The sequence below is a fragment of the Sylvia atricapilla genome, chromosome 4 (assembly GCF_009819655.1).
Source record: "Sylvia atricapilla isolate bSylAtr1 chromosome 4, bSylAtr1.pri, whole genome shotgun sequence".
Lineage (NCBI taxonomy): Eukaryota > Metazoa > Chordata > Aves > Passeriformes > Sylviidae > Sylvia > Sylvia atricapilla.
Window position 1 is genome coordinate 69,301,945 of NC_089143.1, and position 18,002 is coordinate 69,319,946.

The 18,002-nt window shown below is 43.0% G+C and overlaps 1 protein-coding gene across 3 annotated transcripts in view; it reads left to right on the forward strand.

Moving 5' to 3' along the window:
- Positions 1–7,085: 7,085 nt before the first annotated feature.
- ANKRD17 (ankyrin repeat domain 17) overlaps positions 7,086–18,002 on the forward strand; it is a 70,992-nt gene continuing 60,075 nt past the window's right edge. For 2 of the 3 annotated variants that reach the window (XM_066318266.1, XM_066318267.1), the window contains exon 1: positions 7,088–7,471. In XM_066318266.1, the coding sequence (XP_066174363.1) occupies positions 7,106–7,471 (366 nt within the window). In that variant the 5' untranslated portion in view covers positions 7,088–7,105. Of the gene's footprint in view, positions 7,472–18,002 lie in introns of all 3 variants that reach the window. The other variant, XM_066318268.1, reaches the window with a different exon arrangement.

The window sequence follows — 18,002 nt, forward strand, 5'->3', positions numbered from 1 at the left end:
TTTACTTGTTCACCCACAAGAAGAAAACTTCATACTCAAGCTGGTCATAAAATTCAATCCAGAACAATGTAAACTTGGAATTAAAAAATACTGTGTGGAGAAGTTGAAATTGAGACTAGGAATTTCTGTTCCTAGAAGGGAAGGAAACAGAAGGAACTTCTGTGAGTTAGTTAGTTAGTTTTCAAAGAAAAGCCAGATTATTTCATTTGATTCTTTGTTATCAGCTAGGCAACCTATTTGCTTCACTTCTGAAAGGAAAATCAAGTTTTCCCTTCCTGCTTTTAGTATATAACGGCACTCTAGACTGAGAAAGGACTGATTTAAAGTCGGGCAAAGCAGAGACTCCTGTCTCTTGGGCACTGATATTGCTTAAGGAGCTTTTTGGCAACTCACTAAGGTTACCAGGTCTGCTACGCAGGATTTTGAAATATATTCAACATTGGCCTAAATCTGGTCAGGTCAAAGTCAGTGTCAAAACTTGCCCAACTTTGCTGGAAAGCGAGCTCGATAAAAGGGAGATTGTATCTTGGATCTTTTCATGCAGATTTTCAACCCTCCCTACAATATTTTAAGAAAGTTATTTCACACCAAATCACAGAAATCCTAGTGGAAGAGTAGGAAATGCACCTGCAATAAAGCAGGTTTAGCTCAGGTAATATCGAGATTACTCTAAAACTGATGTTCAAGCCTCGTCTTTTCCTAAAAGAGAGTTTTGATGGGGAAAGCTACAGTGTGTCCTGAATAAATAGGTATCAGCATTCTGTAAGAACCAGCCCGGGAGAAATCTGCCACCTACTGTTAGCAAAACTACTTGCATAAAGAGGCCGTGGACCTCAAAACTGAGAAAAATTTAATGTTCCTGTGGGCAAAGAAAGTGACAATCATAGAGAATTGCCACAATGATGTGTCTAAAAAAGACATTCTCCCTCACTGGGGTTGGATTAATAATGGAGAGAAAACTTGGGTTGTTGATTAGTTTGGTGCTCTTACTGCAAATTATTTGTGTAATACTTATGAAGGTACTTCCCTTGAAGAGTGTTTGCATTGTCCTTACACAAGTCTTTTTCAATTAAAGAAACGCATCAGAAATACAGAATTTGAGAAGTTCCTTTTGATACAAGGTCATGCTGATAAAGCACCCCAAAAATTCTGGACAGCTTTTCTGGCTTGTGACAGTCACTATCTAACAAAGAGATGCCCAGGATTTGGAAGTAGGGTACATGAATGTTACATTTGAAGTGCTTTGCTGAATCCAAGTTTAAAACTTACTGAAATTAAGCAGCATTTAAGAGCTTTGGTGAACATGGAGAGACTGTAGTGATATCTGAAGGTAAGATTGGGAATTTGTATTCAAACTGAGTTCTGGAACACAATATTAAGTACTGGAAAATAATATATTGTCTATAATTGAAAATCACACACTTGAGAAAACTGAGCTGAGGCTGTGCATCAAAATTCATAAATGAGAATAAAAGATCCAGATTTACCTTTCAAGACACTCATAGGCTCACTCACTGGACCGTTGTAAGTTTGACATTTGGGATATTTTTTCATTTAAAAAATATAAATGAACTCAGAGTCATAAAGGAGAAAATAAGAGAATGACAAGTGACAAAAAGAAAATTCACCCCACCAGCACTTTTTCTCCTTATTGAAAGGTCACTAATTCAGGAACACAAAGCTATTCAAGGCAGCTCCTAACTTTGTAACTGGCTAGCAATAAAGTCAGTGGCATTGTAAATGCCACACACAAACAGAAACGCTTTCTCAGCCTGCTGAACATAAATTACACAGAAAAAATTACTTCATATTTATGGTAGAATAAAAAAAATCAGGACACACGTATTTAAGAATCAAATGCTCTAGTAAAAATTAATTCCCAAAACATTGGAAAGAATTAAAATCAGACTAGTTTCAGCTGCAGGTGTGTTGCCGGCTTTTAGCTCCACCTACTGAGTCCAACTGAAATAACAGAAACACTGAGCTTTCCTCAGTTTTAAAAAAATTCTGTCCCGATGGCCCCTAAAACAGAGCAGGAACCCACAATATGTAGCCAGTAAGTAAAACAGCACACAGTGAACAAGCGAGGGCAGTTTCTGTTTGAAGACAGAGGCTCCACAGGACATTGAGGTTAGGAAATTTTAGCCCATCAAAAACTTGTAGACGGTTTTTCTAGTTCTAATTTGAACTCTGTAAAAATGTTCTTCTTCCACTTTAAGTGCCTTTCTGAGATATCAAAGGCATTTCTTACACTGCCTTCACTGAATCCAAGGTCTTACCGAGTTTTACTTGGAGATTCCCACTCCCTTCCTTATCCAGAGATAAAACTACCCTGGGAGGATAAATATTTTCAAGGCACACTCTATATGATGATAGAAAAAACAGCCTGAGCCTTGTTGTTCTGCATGCCAGCAGAAGGTTGCTTGCACTGAGATCATCCAAGCTGCTCCAGAAGAAGCCATTTCAAGGACTAATTTCAGAACTAATCAATTGTTTACTTAAAAAGCAGTTACTATAGAAATTATCATTATGGATTGGCTGAACCCAGGCAAAACACAAAGTGTAAGAAATGTTTAACCTTCTAGCTGACTCTTTGTGCAGCCCAGAGCTGATGCTTCCTTAAATATCAGCAATTTAAAACAAAACACCAGGAAAACATTAATTTGACGCATAAACTTTAATATTCAAATATAGGTGATGCGGCTTTGGCTTGAGAGGTCTCATTTACTCTTTTGGATTACAGATCTCTTATACATGAAATACACACAAAAAAAATCACTTTATGCTATGATTTGCCTTGTCTTTATTTTACCTTTGACCACACTTGAAGAGAATGAGAAAGAATCCAGAATCTTGTGCAGATGCCCTTTGCCTCTATTTTCCATAGTGTTTTTCAGTTTTATACTCACAAAGGATAATAATTTTGAAAGCTTATCAAGCAAATTAGGAGCCTGAAACACACCTTCAGAATCATTTATGCATGTTAAAATGTAAGGCTCAAGGAGTACTAATGCATTTTAGGATTCCAAGTGCTTAAGCCATTTCTTAACTAAGACTCCTAAAGTACTAACTATATTACACAACAAATGTTTTGTTTTCTTAACAGAGCACATGCAGATCTCTTATTTGAATCAATTGTTAAAAAGTTTTGCTTTCTGAACTTATTTTTCCTCTCACAGTTGTCCCTGTGAGGAAGTGGTCAAAGCTGGCATGATCTTTAAAGAGCAACTAATAGAAAATGCAACATCGGTATCTGAAATGGAACACAAATACTTTGGCAAGACACTTGACTGGGATATATATGTGCATTTCCAATGACATTGCCCAGGATAAGGACAGCCAAGGGCAAAATCACCTTACTTACTGCACCAAACAGGCAGATGTTGATACCAGTGGAGTTTTCAGACTGGAAGGGTTTGAGTGTTACCAGTAATGTAAATTTACCACCTGCTGTAACTCTGCACTTCTCCCAGGCTAGCACTGCTCCTCTTAAATTCTCGATCTGTCTGGAGTGTCTTTACTTTCTTTAATCAAGGCCACAGTACTTTCTTCAAGGCAACACCACTTGAAATGCTCACAGGAAACTTACTATAATGAAGAAATAGAGATAGTTAAAAAGGTAATTTAAAGCAAATGCTATGGCTACATAAAATATGTGTTTTAAATCATTCTTTTCCATGTGCAATTTGCTGGGATTAAAACTGAATGGTTTAGACAAGGCTAAAAATGTGTATCACAGAAAACTGCACTTCTCAGAATGTACATTTGTGTTCACTTCCTTCTTTCTCTCTTTGCCTTGGACAACAGTCATTGCGTACTTGCTGAACAGCCTCAATTCTATTACTTCTGTTTAAAATTAAAGTCATGGTGGTCTAATTTTAGTTTTATCTTGCCTCTCATTTCAGATGGGTCTTCCATGCTATACACCAAGGAGGTCCCATGAGCCAGTCCCTTTGGTCTGTGTTGAAACACTACAATCTGGGGTTCACAGTTCCCTGAATGACACAAATAAAAATATTCCAGCACATGTAGAAGCTGCAACAATGGCAAAACTGCACATATCAAAGACAACCAAAGCATTCACCAGTGAGAATGGGAGGATTTGGGGTTTGGATCAATTTTAAAGTTTATTTGGGTAATTAACTTGGTCACCTTGTGGAAGTTGTAGCAGTCCTGAGTTCAGGTTAAAAATTCAAGAAGTTACGAACTTTTTTCAGTCCCTGTATTAATTGCAAACAAAACTCCTGCTCCCTCACTTCCTGCTTCCTGACCTTGACAATGACACTGCTTCCAGCAGCGATAAATGAAACTGAAAGCAGATCCATGAGGATCATTATACCACAGCAGAGGTTTCAATGTATTGTTTGTCTTGTAGAACTTTTTAAGGAATCTGGCACACAGGAGACAGTTCCTGAAAGTATTCACTGAATCCACAACCCAGGCTTTCCCACTACTCCTATGGAGTGCTCAGTGGAATGATCAATAACCTGGAGGAAATTGAATAGAGAAGTCACAGATGAAAGAGATAACAATGGATTATAATTTTTCTCAAGATTTAGGAGGGTGGTGAGGCCCTGGCACAGGCTGCCCGGAGGAGCTGTGGCTGCCCCATGCCTGGAAGTGTCCAGGGCCAGGTTGGAGAGGGCTTGGAGCAACCTGGGCTAGTGAAATGTGTCCTTGCCCATGGCAGGGGGTTGGAGCTGAGTGATCTTTAACATCCCTTCCAACCCAAACCATTCTGTGATTCTATGATTCCATGATTTCCTGCAGCTTTATGTTCCCAATAGACCCAAGTGTCCAAAGTTAGCCAAACTCCTTGGGAGTAGGACACAGATACAATACTGTGACTGCTTTCATTAGCAAGAAACTGGACCCTTTCCAAGTCCAACAACCTGTGCTTGGAATCTGGTGCAAGTGCGCCCAGTATCAAAGGCAGATTTGGTGATACAATGTAGGTGAGAGTAACCGCAGCCCAAGCTCTGCAGCAGAACCCTTTGAGGCCATTCCCCACTTCTCACCATCCTGGGAAGGGACGGAGAGAGGGCAGTTAACATATCAAAGGATAAAATCCAGCTCTGCAACCACTCTTCCCAGACGCAGGTGGGTGAATGTGGTGCGTTTGGGTGACCTGTCTGGCTGCTTGTACAGCCAGAGCAATCTCAGATGCGTTTTGTTTAAAGACAGTCACCTCTCGCGTCAAATGATGACTATCAGGTCACTTTTCCAGGCTTATCCATTGGAAAAGTGGCCTCCTTGTCACACCGCACCACAAATCTCAGGCTGTAAGGCTGAGATTACCTATAGTCATTTACAATTCATATTCAGTTCATATGAACAATTAATATTCGGTTCCCTTTCCTGCCTCATAAAGGTATTGTTCAGTTTAGACCTTGTACCTGAAGATTAGAGGTTAATCTTCTGAATTAGAAGGTTAAGAATCCGTGTCAGTTATTTCCAGCTGACTTGGAAATAATGTAATTTAACAGTGGGGCTTTTACAACCAAGACAGTCTTTTTATTAAGTGCATACAGAGGCATGTATTAGGATGTTTTGGTGGGATTTCAGCAACATGAAGGTTTGGGGTGAACTGTGCAGACTCCATGATGAGTGCCAGTTGAAAATTTATTTAAAAAGTAATGTTTGATTTCAGAGGAGCTGCAGACCTGACTGGTTGCATTTGGTTGATGTTGCTCTCCAAAATCAGACAAATAAGAGAAACAACACCTAAGTAGTCAAATAACAGCAATCTCTTTTCATTTCTGTCTGGAACAGGCACTGTTGGTTTGAAACATCAATTCCAAAACATCCATAGTGTATCAGTGCATAGAGCCATTACTGATCTTTACAGTCATGTGTTTCTGTGGTTAAAATAATTTCTCCAATGAAGAAGGCAGAATTTAAATATTTAACATATTTAACTTATACATTTAATTTTGTTTAGTGCAGGACGTGGTCTGCTCTAATGGAGACAACAGTATTAATATCCCACGTATACTTTGGGGATGAAAATCTGGCGTAGGGGCCTGAGAGCTGAAGCAGGGCATGATGACATATTCAAAGGGTTTCATTAAAGAAATATGGTCGAATTGACATCTTAATGTTTGTCATTTTTAGTAAAATTGGAAGAAAATTGTTGTAAAATAGGGATTTGGAGGTTACTGTTGAATGCAGAGCGCCTGGTGGGAACGAACTGCATGGAAGAACACAGAAACGTGTAGGTTGGAAAAGACCTCCAAGACCACGGACTTCAGCCTTTGACAGATCAGCCTGACCAAGCACTGACTGCCGTGTGCAGTCGTTCCTTGGAGATCAGTTTGAACTGGAATTCTGTGCTCTGCGGTTTCACCGACCACCACTTTCAGTGATACTCAACCAATTTATTTTCTGACCCTTTCAGCCACGCCTCACCAATTTCTGTTACAAGAGGCATTTGGAGATTGCTTTTTAATGCATATTGTCCGCACTGTGCGAGAGACCACCATTTTTAACTGGAATTCTGAGCGTTGTGGGGTTTCCACACGGGCCTTCCCCCACGGGGGTTTCCCGCGCTCGCTGAGGCTCTGAGGGCAGCGCTGCCCCCACAGGCCGCGGAGGCCCGCCGGGCCCGGAGGGGGTATCTCGGCACCTCTGTGGCCACGGCCGGCTCTGGGAGAACGTTCCCGACGGAGGCCGAGGCCCGCTATCGGCCGCCCTCACCGAGGCGGAGCAGGCTGAAGGCTGAGGGTGATGACGCAGGCGGCGGTTCCGGCGCCGGGGCGGTGACCGAGGCGGCGGCGCGGGCGGAAGGAAGGGAAGGAGGCGGGGGGAAGGGTGTCTCGGCGCCGCCGCCGCCGCCGCGGTGCCATCGCCGGGAACGGGGAAGGGACGCGAGGGGAGCGAGAGCGGGCGGCGTGAGGGGAGAGCGGGAGCGCGCGCCGCGCCAGGGGAGCCAGAGCGGCGCCAGCCGCGGCCACGGGAAGTATCGCGAGAGTTGGCGCGGCGGCGGCGCCGGCGCTAGAGGTGACCGAGGCAGCGGCGGCCGCGGGCGCCTCCTCCTCTTTTTCCTCCACCTCCTCCTCCTCCTCCTTCTTCTCCTCCTCCTCCTCCTTTTCCTTCCTCTCCGGCCATGGAGAAAGCCGCCGGCGCGGCGGTAGCGGTGACGGCGGAGGAGGGAGGCGGTGAGGGCGGCGGCGGCGAGGCCGGCAGCGCCACAGCAGGGCCCGGTCCCCCGGAGGGGCCGAGCGGCCCCGCCGCGCCCCCATCGCCGTGCGGGCCCGGGGCGGCCGGGCTGGTGCGGGTGTGCGACCTCCTGCTGAAGAAGAAGGCGGTGCCGGGCAAGGCGAAGCGCGGCGGGAGGGCGGCCCGGCCGGCCAGCAGCAGCGAGAGCGGCGGCGGCGGCAGCGAGAGCAGCAACGGCAGCGACGACGAGGAAGAGGAGGAGGAGGAGGAAGACGAGGAAGAGGAGGAGGAGGAAGAAGAGGAGGTCTCCGAGGTACGGCGCGTGGGAGGCCCCGGGGGTTTCCCTGCTGATCCGGTTTCATAATTCCAGCTCGCTGCCGGCTCCCCCCGCCCTCGGCCCTGCGGCAGAGCCGGGAAGGGGCAGCACCTCGTGGCGGGGCACTGCCGATCCCGGCCTCCAGTCCGCCCCGGCGCGGGGAGCAGCCGCCGGTGCCCCCTGCTCGCCGGGATGCGGGGCCAGCGCCCCCCGGTTTTCCCCAGGGGTCGGAGGCTCCCCGGGAGCCGCAGCCAACGCCCGCCTTCATCCCTGGTGTGGCTTTATCCCGAAGGGAAGGGCCCAGGAGCTGCTGCAGGTGCTGTCTGCCGCCGTGCTGTGTGCTATATCGCGATGGATATGGGAGCCAGGAGAGAGAGCCGAGCGGTGGGAATGCTGCTGGCAGGCCCGGGATGAAGCTCCGGAGATAGGCCAGAGTGCTGGCTGCGTGGCTGGAGAGGTGTTGGCGTGCCCAATAGTGGGAATAGGTCGTCTTGGAGAGAGTGAGCAGGTAAAGCAGGTGAAGGTGCAGCCAGGAGAAGGCTGCCAGAGAGCCAGGGTGTTGTACTGTTGAGTGATGTTTTCTCTGAACCTGAAAGCCACCCTCATTCCATGCAATGCAGAAACAAGTCCAGGGAAGCATTAATAACTCGATTTTGTCTGGTACTAGAATTTTCAGGTAGGTATAGTTGGAAAAGGCTTGTAAGGCTGGGAGCCCCTTATTTGCATATGTAGTCACACGGGGTTGCTTTGTTGAATGGTTTTAATTCTGTAGCCTCCCCAGTTGAACATTCACTTCTGCTTTGGTGTTTGTTTGTTTGTTTTGTGGGTTTTGGGTGATTTTTGTTTGTTTGTTTGTTTGTTTGTTTTGGGTTTTTTTGGGGTTTTTTGAGTAGTGTCTGCAGAAAAGTCCACTTGAAGTTTTTTAGCTTTTCTTTGAACTTGGTTTCTAAGCGGTTTTGCTTTCAAGTGATATATCTACAGTTCTGTTACAATTTGGGCAGGAAGGAAGAGTGTGATAGGTCCAAGGAAGGGCTGGGCTAGGATGGTGATAGGTTTTTCCACGGTTAAGCAGCACTCTGCATTTTATTCCTGCTGAAGCTGATGCCAAAAACATTTTATCTAGCTGTTTGAGATAAATGGCTCGTGGTGAGCGTGTCTCAGAGAAGTCAGTATGCTTGTTTCTGTGATGTTGATTTCTAGGGAAATCAATATCATTGTGTAGGTAGAAGATTTTATAGCGTAAGACTTGTAGGATAACTGGTTTGCTACTGAATATGTTGTCCAGCAGTCCTACAGGTGCTTAGAGAACTCTGTGGAGCAAAGGCTTTGGGATTTGCTGTGGTGATGTGTAGTGAAGGGATGGAGGCTCTGGAGTGACTTCAATGTATCTTTCAGTTGAAAAGCCCTGGGATCAGTTGTGTCTGATGGAAACTTTCAACAGAATTTGTGTCAAGTGAGACCTACTGGTGAGATCACAGGCAGGGTTTATGTAGTGGTCCACAGCCGTTCTTCCCTATGGCTCCTTATACTGGGATCTTTCAGGTGGAATCATGTGTGCAGCAGGATGAGAAGGGGAGAGACAGCTGAGGAGTACAGGCAGTGGATGAGGTGAGCCTTTGCCTGCATGCTGTGCCTTCAGAGCCATAGGCACCTATTTCACAGTCTGTGAGACCTGCAGAGAGGAAAAAATGCCAGTGATCATTAAATATCATAAGGCAGCAGAATGCTTCACTTTTTTTTTTTTTTTTTTTTTTGACAGAGCAACATGTGCTGTAGATACTGATATAGGTAGTTTGGGCATCTGGAAGCTTCCCTGATGCTTTCATTTTATACAAAGTGAAGGCTTTCCCAGGCTGGGTGGTCTGGGATTAAATATTAAGCAGGGCTAAGTAAGCAAGTGAATAATACTGAGATGATGAAATTCAGGATTCACAACCAAATCATGCTGCATGCTTCATTTATAATTGTTCTTGATCATGCAGGTTGCTTGCAAAAATCTGATCTAGCCTTTTTCCTAGTGACTTCAGGATAAGATGATGCAGCTTGCAGGATATGAAGAGCTGAAGTCACAGTTTTTAGCAGTGTGAACCTGAAGATGGCCTGATTATTGGAGCAGCATCCAACTGGAATGTTGTTCCCGGCAGCTCCTGGGGAGGAAACATGTTTTGAGTGTTCTCCATGAAAGGAGGGGTTTCCTTGTCTGAAACCTGATGGTTAGTTTTGGCTTTTAGGAGTTTTTTTTAAAAATCCCATTGTAGAAATGAAGGGCTTTTTAGTTGTTAGGGGGTTATTTCTTTTTTTCATTTTGCATTTTCTTGAGTTGTGCCCAGCACTGCAGTTGGATTGTGGTCTTCTGACCATGGGCAGTCTGGAAGGCACAGAAAGTGAAAAACACGAAGAAATGTAAGTTACTGCTTTTGCTGTAAATGGAAACTACTGTGGGAATGCTGCAGAAGCTGGTGTTCCCTCCCAACCATTCCCTTTGTTATCTCTGTAAACTTAAGATAGTTAGTCTTAGGCTATTTTTTGCCCTTCCCATGCTTAATACATTAAGACTTCTCTAATCTCTGAAGCAAAGTGCTTCTAGATTTGACTGCTAATGACTCTGCTTCTAAAAATCAGGAGTATAGTAGCAACAAGTCCAATGTGTTCTAAAGGGAAACCTGGTGCATCCTGAGTCACAGGCACCCCAGGAGGAGAAAGGCACTGTTTGGCTTACTTGTTGCTGAGCTGATGGAATGGAATAAAGAGTTATAATCATCTGTTTTCCTCTCTGTGTCTAAACTCCATCAGATCTTAGTGTGGAAACACAGGCACTGTGGAGAGCTTTGGGAGAAGTTTAATGGAAATTTCATACCAACAATGTAACGAGCTCCTGCCACACTGTTCATGGCAACCTCCAAGGCTGATTTTTTACATTGCAGCGAATTACTGCAAAACCCCAAGACTTTTGATAGTGGGGTCCAGTGTTGTTTGTAAAAGGTAAATTGCCTTTTCCCTAAAACAGTTGTTAAAAAATGGCGACTTTTCTCGTATACAGGAAGAGGAATCTTAAAGTATGAGAAGAATGACAGTAGGAGTTATATAGCAGGGGAGGTCAGCTTGCAGGTTCCTTCAAAGTGTTCTTGTGCGTACAAATTTTGTTCAGCATTTCAATTCACAGTGAAATACTGTTAAAAATGAGCAAGTAGCAAGTTGCTGCTGAGAACCCTGATGTCCAGAGTGCCTTAGGGCTTCTCTTATTTAACACCAAAAGGTTTAGTTGTGTAATAAAAATTGTTTACAAGCTTATTTCAAGTCTTGCAACTTGGAGGATGTTTGCTGCTGGCAGAGAAATTTATAATTGCCCTTTATATCCATCTTAAGAGTTTGTGAGTTACATTTTGTCCATGAGTCTCGTGATGATCCAAGGTGTATATCCATCTTGGATTTGTGTGTACTTATTACCTTTAATGTTACTGGATTCTTATGTGCTGTGCAAATTAGCCTTCCAGAATATAATCCTCAGTTAACTATACCTGAAAGCGCTGCCCTATTCAAAGGATGCTTTTTGAGGTGTTTTGACTGCTGCTTAAGCATTCTTGATTCACTTGGGCCTCCTGTAAGTAGAAGTTCATTTTTGGTTTTTTTCAGCTGCAATTGAAATTGAGCTAGTAAGATGAAGTAGGTAGAACAACAAAACACCACCTGTCCTCTAAAGTTTCTTCACGCAGGAGCTGCTCTGAATTCCTTGGATTCAGATTTAAGGCAAAGTTAATCTGAAAACTTGGGCATCCTGGTGTGGTTTCAAGAGCATCACAGACACATGACTTTAATATTTAAATTGGAAAAGACTTGAAGAGCTTAAGTGTTCAAATGAGCTGATTTGAAACACAGAGTTTATTTTAGAAATCTGTTTCCTCTTTATAACCCTAGCAGTCTTCACTGGAGTCCTGGAATGAGGCCTATGTATTCTGCAGGGCCACCATGTCTGGCTTGATCACTGTGTGATGTGTTCCCTTCACTGACTTTACTTTCATGTCCTTGGGTCCTCACAGACGGGACTGAACCTGCAACTAACTGGGCCCTGTGCTTGTGAGTGTCTGACATCCCAACGTGCAGTCCTGTCTCAGCTTCTGCTGCATTGTCTTTTTTTTTTTTTTTTTTCTTTTTTTTTTTTTTTCTGTCTGTTTCAGCTGTGTTTTGCCTGTACCACTTCGTTTCTTCCATTCAAAAGAGAAGATAAGAGAGAAATACCTTAGCATGGTTCTCAAAAATCCTGAAATCTCAGGGCTGATCCCAGGGCTGTTGGTGGGGGGAATTCCACAGCCAGGTTTCACAGTAGTTGACCCCAGGAAGCATTAGCCAAAACTGTTTAACATCCCTTTCTTACTGTTCCCGGACTAGGTTCCAGCAAAATCAGTTTGGTTAAACCTAATGCCTTTTTTTTTTTTTTTTATTCTTAAATGTTATTACATTTTTGTGTGCTTTATTTAATTCAAGTAATCAGTGAATATCTGTTTTGAAAAAGAAACCTCCCAGCATAAAGTGACCAAAGTGACCACCACTGAAGGTGGAGTTCAATATTGGCGGCACCATGTGAATTTGTTTACTTCCTCAGATATTTCTTCAGGAAATATACTTATAAACATAATTCCCATGTGCAGGCTGGAGCCAAACACCTTACATTTTAAGCTAGTAATTCAGTTCTGTAAAGAGAATGGTTTTTCTGGAAGAGATTAGCTGAGAGAATTTCCTCATCTCTCAAGGCTGAAGGCAAATGAGATTATGTGTGTTTATTTTTTTCCCTCTTTCTGTGTCTTAAAACCAAAACTGTTGGTGCTTATTTAGGATATAGCTGATTTGCAATTGGATTTTGGAAGTAAAAAATCAATGCTGCAGATCCAAGATAAGTAAGAAGCCTTTGTTTTGGAGGTTAAGGGAACAAGCCCTTTTAACTTGGTGTTAAATAAAAATAGCCTAAATTTGCTATTAGTGTCTTCAGGCCATCTGAGCAGAACCCATGGCTGCCTCAGTACACATGGTGTGCTTTTTTTCTGAAATGCTGTGCTTCTGGTTTCTTGATGGTGTGGCTTTGTAGGTGACTCAAATGAAATGACATCCTGAAGATGTGTTGGGTCTGTAGAGCTTCTGCACCTGTATGGGACTTCTTTTGTCACATCCATAACTTTTCATCTGTTGAGTAAGAAAACCGTTGGTGAGGAAGGACTAATGCTGGCAAATGATTTGGGTAAGGTCATTTAGTTAACCTTTACTTAGGGAAAAAGTCACCTTTAATGTGAAGCTACCAGTGAATGTCAGTATGTCTTGGTGTTAGTGTGAGAATTCTGGTGACTTCCATCCAGTCATTGTGCAGTGTCCACAGGAATTCTGGAGAAAAAAAACTCCATTGTTAACCAGTGAAGGGCAGCATTTCCTCTATGTTTCCACTAAGCAGTGCTTTGTGTTAATCAGCACTGGGAGAGGTTATCTCAGTATTCCAGATGTTTTTCATCCAGGTTGTCCCCCATACGCCGTCCTAAGCTCATGACTGTGCAAAGAGCTAAAGCCACATTGGAGGTATTACTTAACTGTTGTGTCACCTTATTTTCACATGAGGTAATAGTCCTACACCAGGCTAAAAATCAGCCACAAAGCCAAGCATGTCCTTAATACATCCTTGTTTGTGCTTGCAGTATTTTGTTTTAGGCTGGATGTTGTCATTAAAATGATTTTGTTGGCATTACCCAAAGCAGTTTTTGACACATTCAAATTACTGGTGTTTGATGTTAAGGAGTCATTCCTCTTCTGTATTTTACCTGCATCCTCAAATTCCTGGAGCATAATGACATATTCTAGGAAATGAGCTGAAGTAAACCTTGATTTTATGTTTTTCCCTGCCCCACCCCAATATCTTATGTGGTATTAATCATCGAGAGTATGTAATGTGTCCAAATAAGCAGCTCCTCAGAGCTAGAAAACAGAGCAAGAAAGATGTTGGAACATTAAGAAATATGATGAAATATTGCCATTTAGAATATCAGTTTAGGGTTTTGGCTTCCATTCTCCTCAAGTTTAACTTGAAATAATCAAAAAGTGTCTAGATTCTTTATTTTTTAGTTTAAAACTGAAGAAATCTTGCACACAGTAGTATAAGTTCAAACTGCTGCTAAGGGGGCTGCCTCATATTTGATCTCAGGTTTGCTTTCCCTTGTGCTGATGTACAAGGAATGGTTCTTTCTGAGTCTGTACATCTGTCCAGCTGTGCAAGAGCAGTTTTGGGGACTGCAATCCCAGCAGAAGGGGAGTATCTGGAACACCCCCCCTTGGGCAGGGAATGATTCAGAGATAAGAGGAGGAAGGTTGCTCTTTTCCTCCCAGCTGTACGTCCCAGTTCTTCCCACACACAAGGAAAAAAACTAAACACTGAAGGAGAGGCTGGAGCTCCCTTGTGCATCTGTGTCTGGCAGGTGACTCACGTGTTTTCCTGTCCTGGAGCTTTCCCATTTCCAAACTTCAGGTATTCTTGCCTTTTGTTCAGTCTTGTCCTGAAATGCTTTGCCAGTGGAATTTTCCTCTTGATACTCTTCTGCAGATGTGAATTGTTCTCCTCCACAGAATGGAGAACAATGCTTTAATGAAGTTGAAATTTTCAAGTCATGATGTGACTTAGTTTTTTTTCCTCAAGTGCTCAGTGCTGTTCAGCCCCTGCATCAGCGTGGGTACTAATTCCACTGAGGCTGGGGGAGTTGGGCTTGGAGGAAGAAAAAAAAAGGTATTCAGTGCTCCTCCCAGCCACTTGGGAAATGTTGTCAAAAAAAAAACCTCAGTAAGAGAAAAAACATATTTCCAGTTGATCAGTTCCTGGATCCAGTTTGTCAGACACAAGAGCTTGTGCTGACACAGCGAAGAGCAGGAACTCAGGCAGGGAGGAGGATGAGCACTGCTTCTTTCAGTGGGATAATTCATTTAAGTCCCTGTTATAGAAAACATTTGCATTGTTTCTGAGGACTCCAGTTGGTAAGAATGGTACAGATCAGCGAGAATTTTTGTCTTCAAGGGCAAACTAGTCCTCGTGACACTTCCTTGGGATCATTCTGTTTGGAAGTGACTGGAACAGATAAATCACACAGAATTCTTTTTGGGGTTTTTTTTTGCATGTAGCTTAAAAACTTCTTCAGATAAAATCAGCACCGACTTTTGTCTCTGGTATTTGTTCAAGTCCTTAAAAGCAGCGTATTAAGGATAGGGAGAAAGAGAGGAATTAAGCAGGATTTTATTAAATACTGCAGCCTTTGGGTTTATCACCATCACTTTTGTGTCATTTAGTGCGGTGTAGCAAAGGAGTCACTTTGGAGACTGACTAAAAAAAGTCACAATTGTGATCGTAACCATACCACAAAAACCCAAGCTGGCTTAAAGAAAAAAAGCACTTCGAATGTTACAGTCTGCTCCATGGATGAACATATGCCTTCTGTCCATCTCCATCACTAACAGAAGTGAAAGTTGGCATGACAGCATGCTGGTATTTTTGTGGAGAATCAGCTTGATCAAGGAACTCCTCAGGGATAAATATAGTGGCCAACTTTCTGTGCTAAACTTCAGAAAAAGACTTTTCTGTAGCTTGCATGAGGGGGGAAACATCTACAGTTCTGTGTAAAATCACTCTCTAAATGGACTTGTGTCTTCAAGTTGAGAAAATACTACTGTCTTTAAGTTGAGGTGGGTTTTAGAAGCATGCTAGTAACTGCACCACGGCTGGGTTCTGCAAAAATACTTGGGTTAGAGAATGGCACAGTGTGATGGGTTGACTTAAAAGTTTACCTCTGCCTAGGGCAGGGATTCTCTCTCTCTCTCTCTCTCTCTGCCCTCTGTAGGTGAGCACTGGTGGAACAGCTGTGCCAAGGGCCGTGTTTGTTATGAAAGTTGATATGGATGCAAATTCCTGCTTTGGAGCAGTTGTGGGCTGTTGTGTCCCAGTGCTGATTAGTTATATCAGAGCATGGCCAGAACCTCAGTTAGGCCTAGAAAAATCTTACAATAATAATGATTCATTGGTTTTGAAGAAGTGTATAAAGTAGTGACACCCAATAGGCACTTCCTTGAGCAAATTAGACTTGAAGTAAGGTTACCGCTAGAACTCTGAATGAATTTTATAAAAAAAAAATACATGAAAAAAATCACCAAAATATTTTCAACAAAGGCAGATGTCTTCTAAGGTGGCTTTCATTGTAATCCAGGATTGTCTGTTACAGAGTACACAGCCTTTCCAAAAACCATTGGAGTACTTGTTAATAGAAGTAACTCAGGCAATTGATTTCATAACAAAAATATTATCCGCCCAGTCCAGAAGATACTTAGCTTTCTAAAAAACTTTTTGTCAACTTCTATAGCATTTATTAGACGTGGTCATAGTAAAACAATTCTGTCAAGCTCTGTGTGTATGATGTAATTTAAATGAGGTGGAGGGGAAGAAGTTCTGTGTGAGGGGTGTGTTGGTTTTACACGGGACCTCAGCTTGCCTGCTAGGGCAGTGAGGGATTTGGCCTCGCTATTGAGGAGGGTTTAAGGGGTTTTTTTGATTTGGACTCTTGGACACCTTTAGGGTTAGTCAAGGGTGAAAATCAGGCTCTTTCTGCAAGAACATCTTGAATTGAGGGCAAGTGTTTGTGAGTTATATGTTGTATCTTCTGGTAATCTGAGATAAACTGAACCTGTGGTTTTATTTCTGAAGGCTCAGCAAAGAAGAGATGGGAAACAGGAGGTATTGAACTCCAGTGTTCAGCCAGAAGCGTTTCCATCTGGCAGCTGGTGCAACTACACTGGTGATAAATTCTGGGAGTTGTGCTGTGTGGTCCCCAGTCTGTCTTGATCTTCCAGGTAACCTCAGACGAAAAAGGCAATGAACAACTGTCTTGGTTTGGGAAGACAGTATCTGCCAGGGAAAGCTGGAGCTTCCCTTGGAATGGAGAATGTAAACCACCACCACCACCCTTTTTCCAATTATATTTTTTTTTTCAGTTAAAAGCTTTTAGGCAAAATATTTTGGAAATAGAAATAGCAGTTCTTTACTGGTATGTATTAAACAAAAAAACAACAACAAAAAAACTACAGCATTGATAACAAAAACAGTACCAAGAACTTCGAGGACTTTGCTTCACAAAAATCCAGGGCAGTTTGTTCTCGGTGCCTTTGTAGGATCCTCAGAGCACCAAGCTGGAACAGTGGAAAAAGAGTCTCGGTAGCTGTGGAGTGGCAGAATGTCCTGGCAGAGCAGGGGCAGGGTGTCCCGGCAAGACAGGGGGTGCAGGGTCACTCTGTCGCAAGAGGAGCAGTGCTGATGGAACCACGACGGCAGGGCAGCAGAGGAGCTCAGAATTCCAGAGCGAGCAGGTGATGGCAGATTTCCCAAGACTGGACTGCAGTGAAATCCTCCAGCAGGAGTACCAACCCAGCCGTGCCTTCTCCCCGAACTTCACCGGAGAGAGAGACTACCTGAAGCTCTGTCCATTTTTCTGCCCCAAAACCCCACCCCTTTCCACCATTCCTTTGTTTTGTTAAGTAGTCTTAACTACGACATTTAGTCTCCTTGGTAATTTATGGGGAAAAAATTCTTTAGAGTAAAAAGGAACAAAACCTAACCCCCAACAACAACCATATTAAATGAAAATAGAGATCCCATTAGTACCTCATTTTCTGTTCAGTTTATGTATTTTTCCTTCTTCAGCCTTAGCCAATGGTTTGTTCTCTTAAATTCCAGGCTTAATATTGCTGTCAATGAATAGAGTAGGTTTTCCAGCCATTTTAGTCTGTGAATTTGAAGATGTGAGCTGAGAAACTCTGATTATTGAGTTTTTAAAAGAAAGAGGCATCAAGTATATTGTTATGGTTCCTGCTTTTGGAATAGGTTTCAAAATCTAGTATTTACCAAGTCCAAATTCCTTATGAACTGCCTGAATATCGAGCTGTTGAAACAACCATCTGATTCATAGCCAGGAAAAGGAAGACAGGGACATCCAAATCCAGCAGGTCCTGGATTAGAATTTGATGTGAAAATACTTGATATGATATTCAATCAATTGGAATTCATGTGTAGATGTAAATGTTGGATGAGGCCACTTAAAAAGGAGTAGGAGACTTTGTCCTAAATAGTGGCTTTTCCTGGTTTAAGGTTTCCTAATACTTGGCAGGGAACATGTCTGCACTTAAAAACTTCTTAAGAACTTGCACTCAAATTTCCATGTTCTAATGTGGAGATATCTCGGATTAGTACCTGCCTTAGGATTTGAGAGGTGTTAGTATGAATGAATGTTAGTATAAAGAAGGATCTACCATGTCCCAAACTGTTTTCTCGACATGTCCCTCATTTCACTTGTGTTTTTCCCAAGACCAGGGTTCTTTAGTGTGTTTCAAAGTCCTTGGCCTAAGGTCTTGGGAGCATTGTATTACTCAGTGAAAACTTACTGTATATGGATAACATAAAGGAAGATCTGTTATAGAAAGCTCCCCTTAGACAAAAATGTCCACCAGTAATCTTACACTTCTGCCA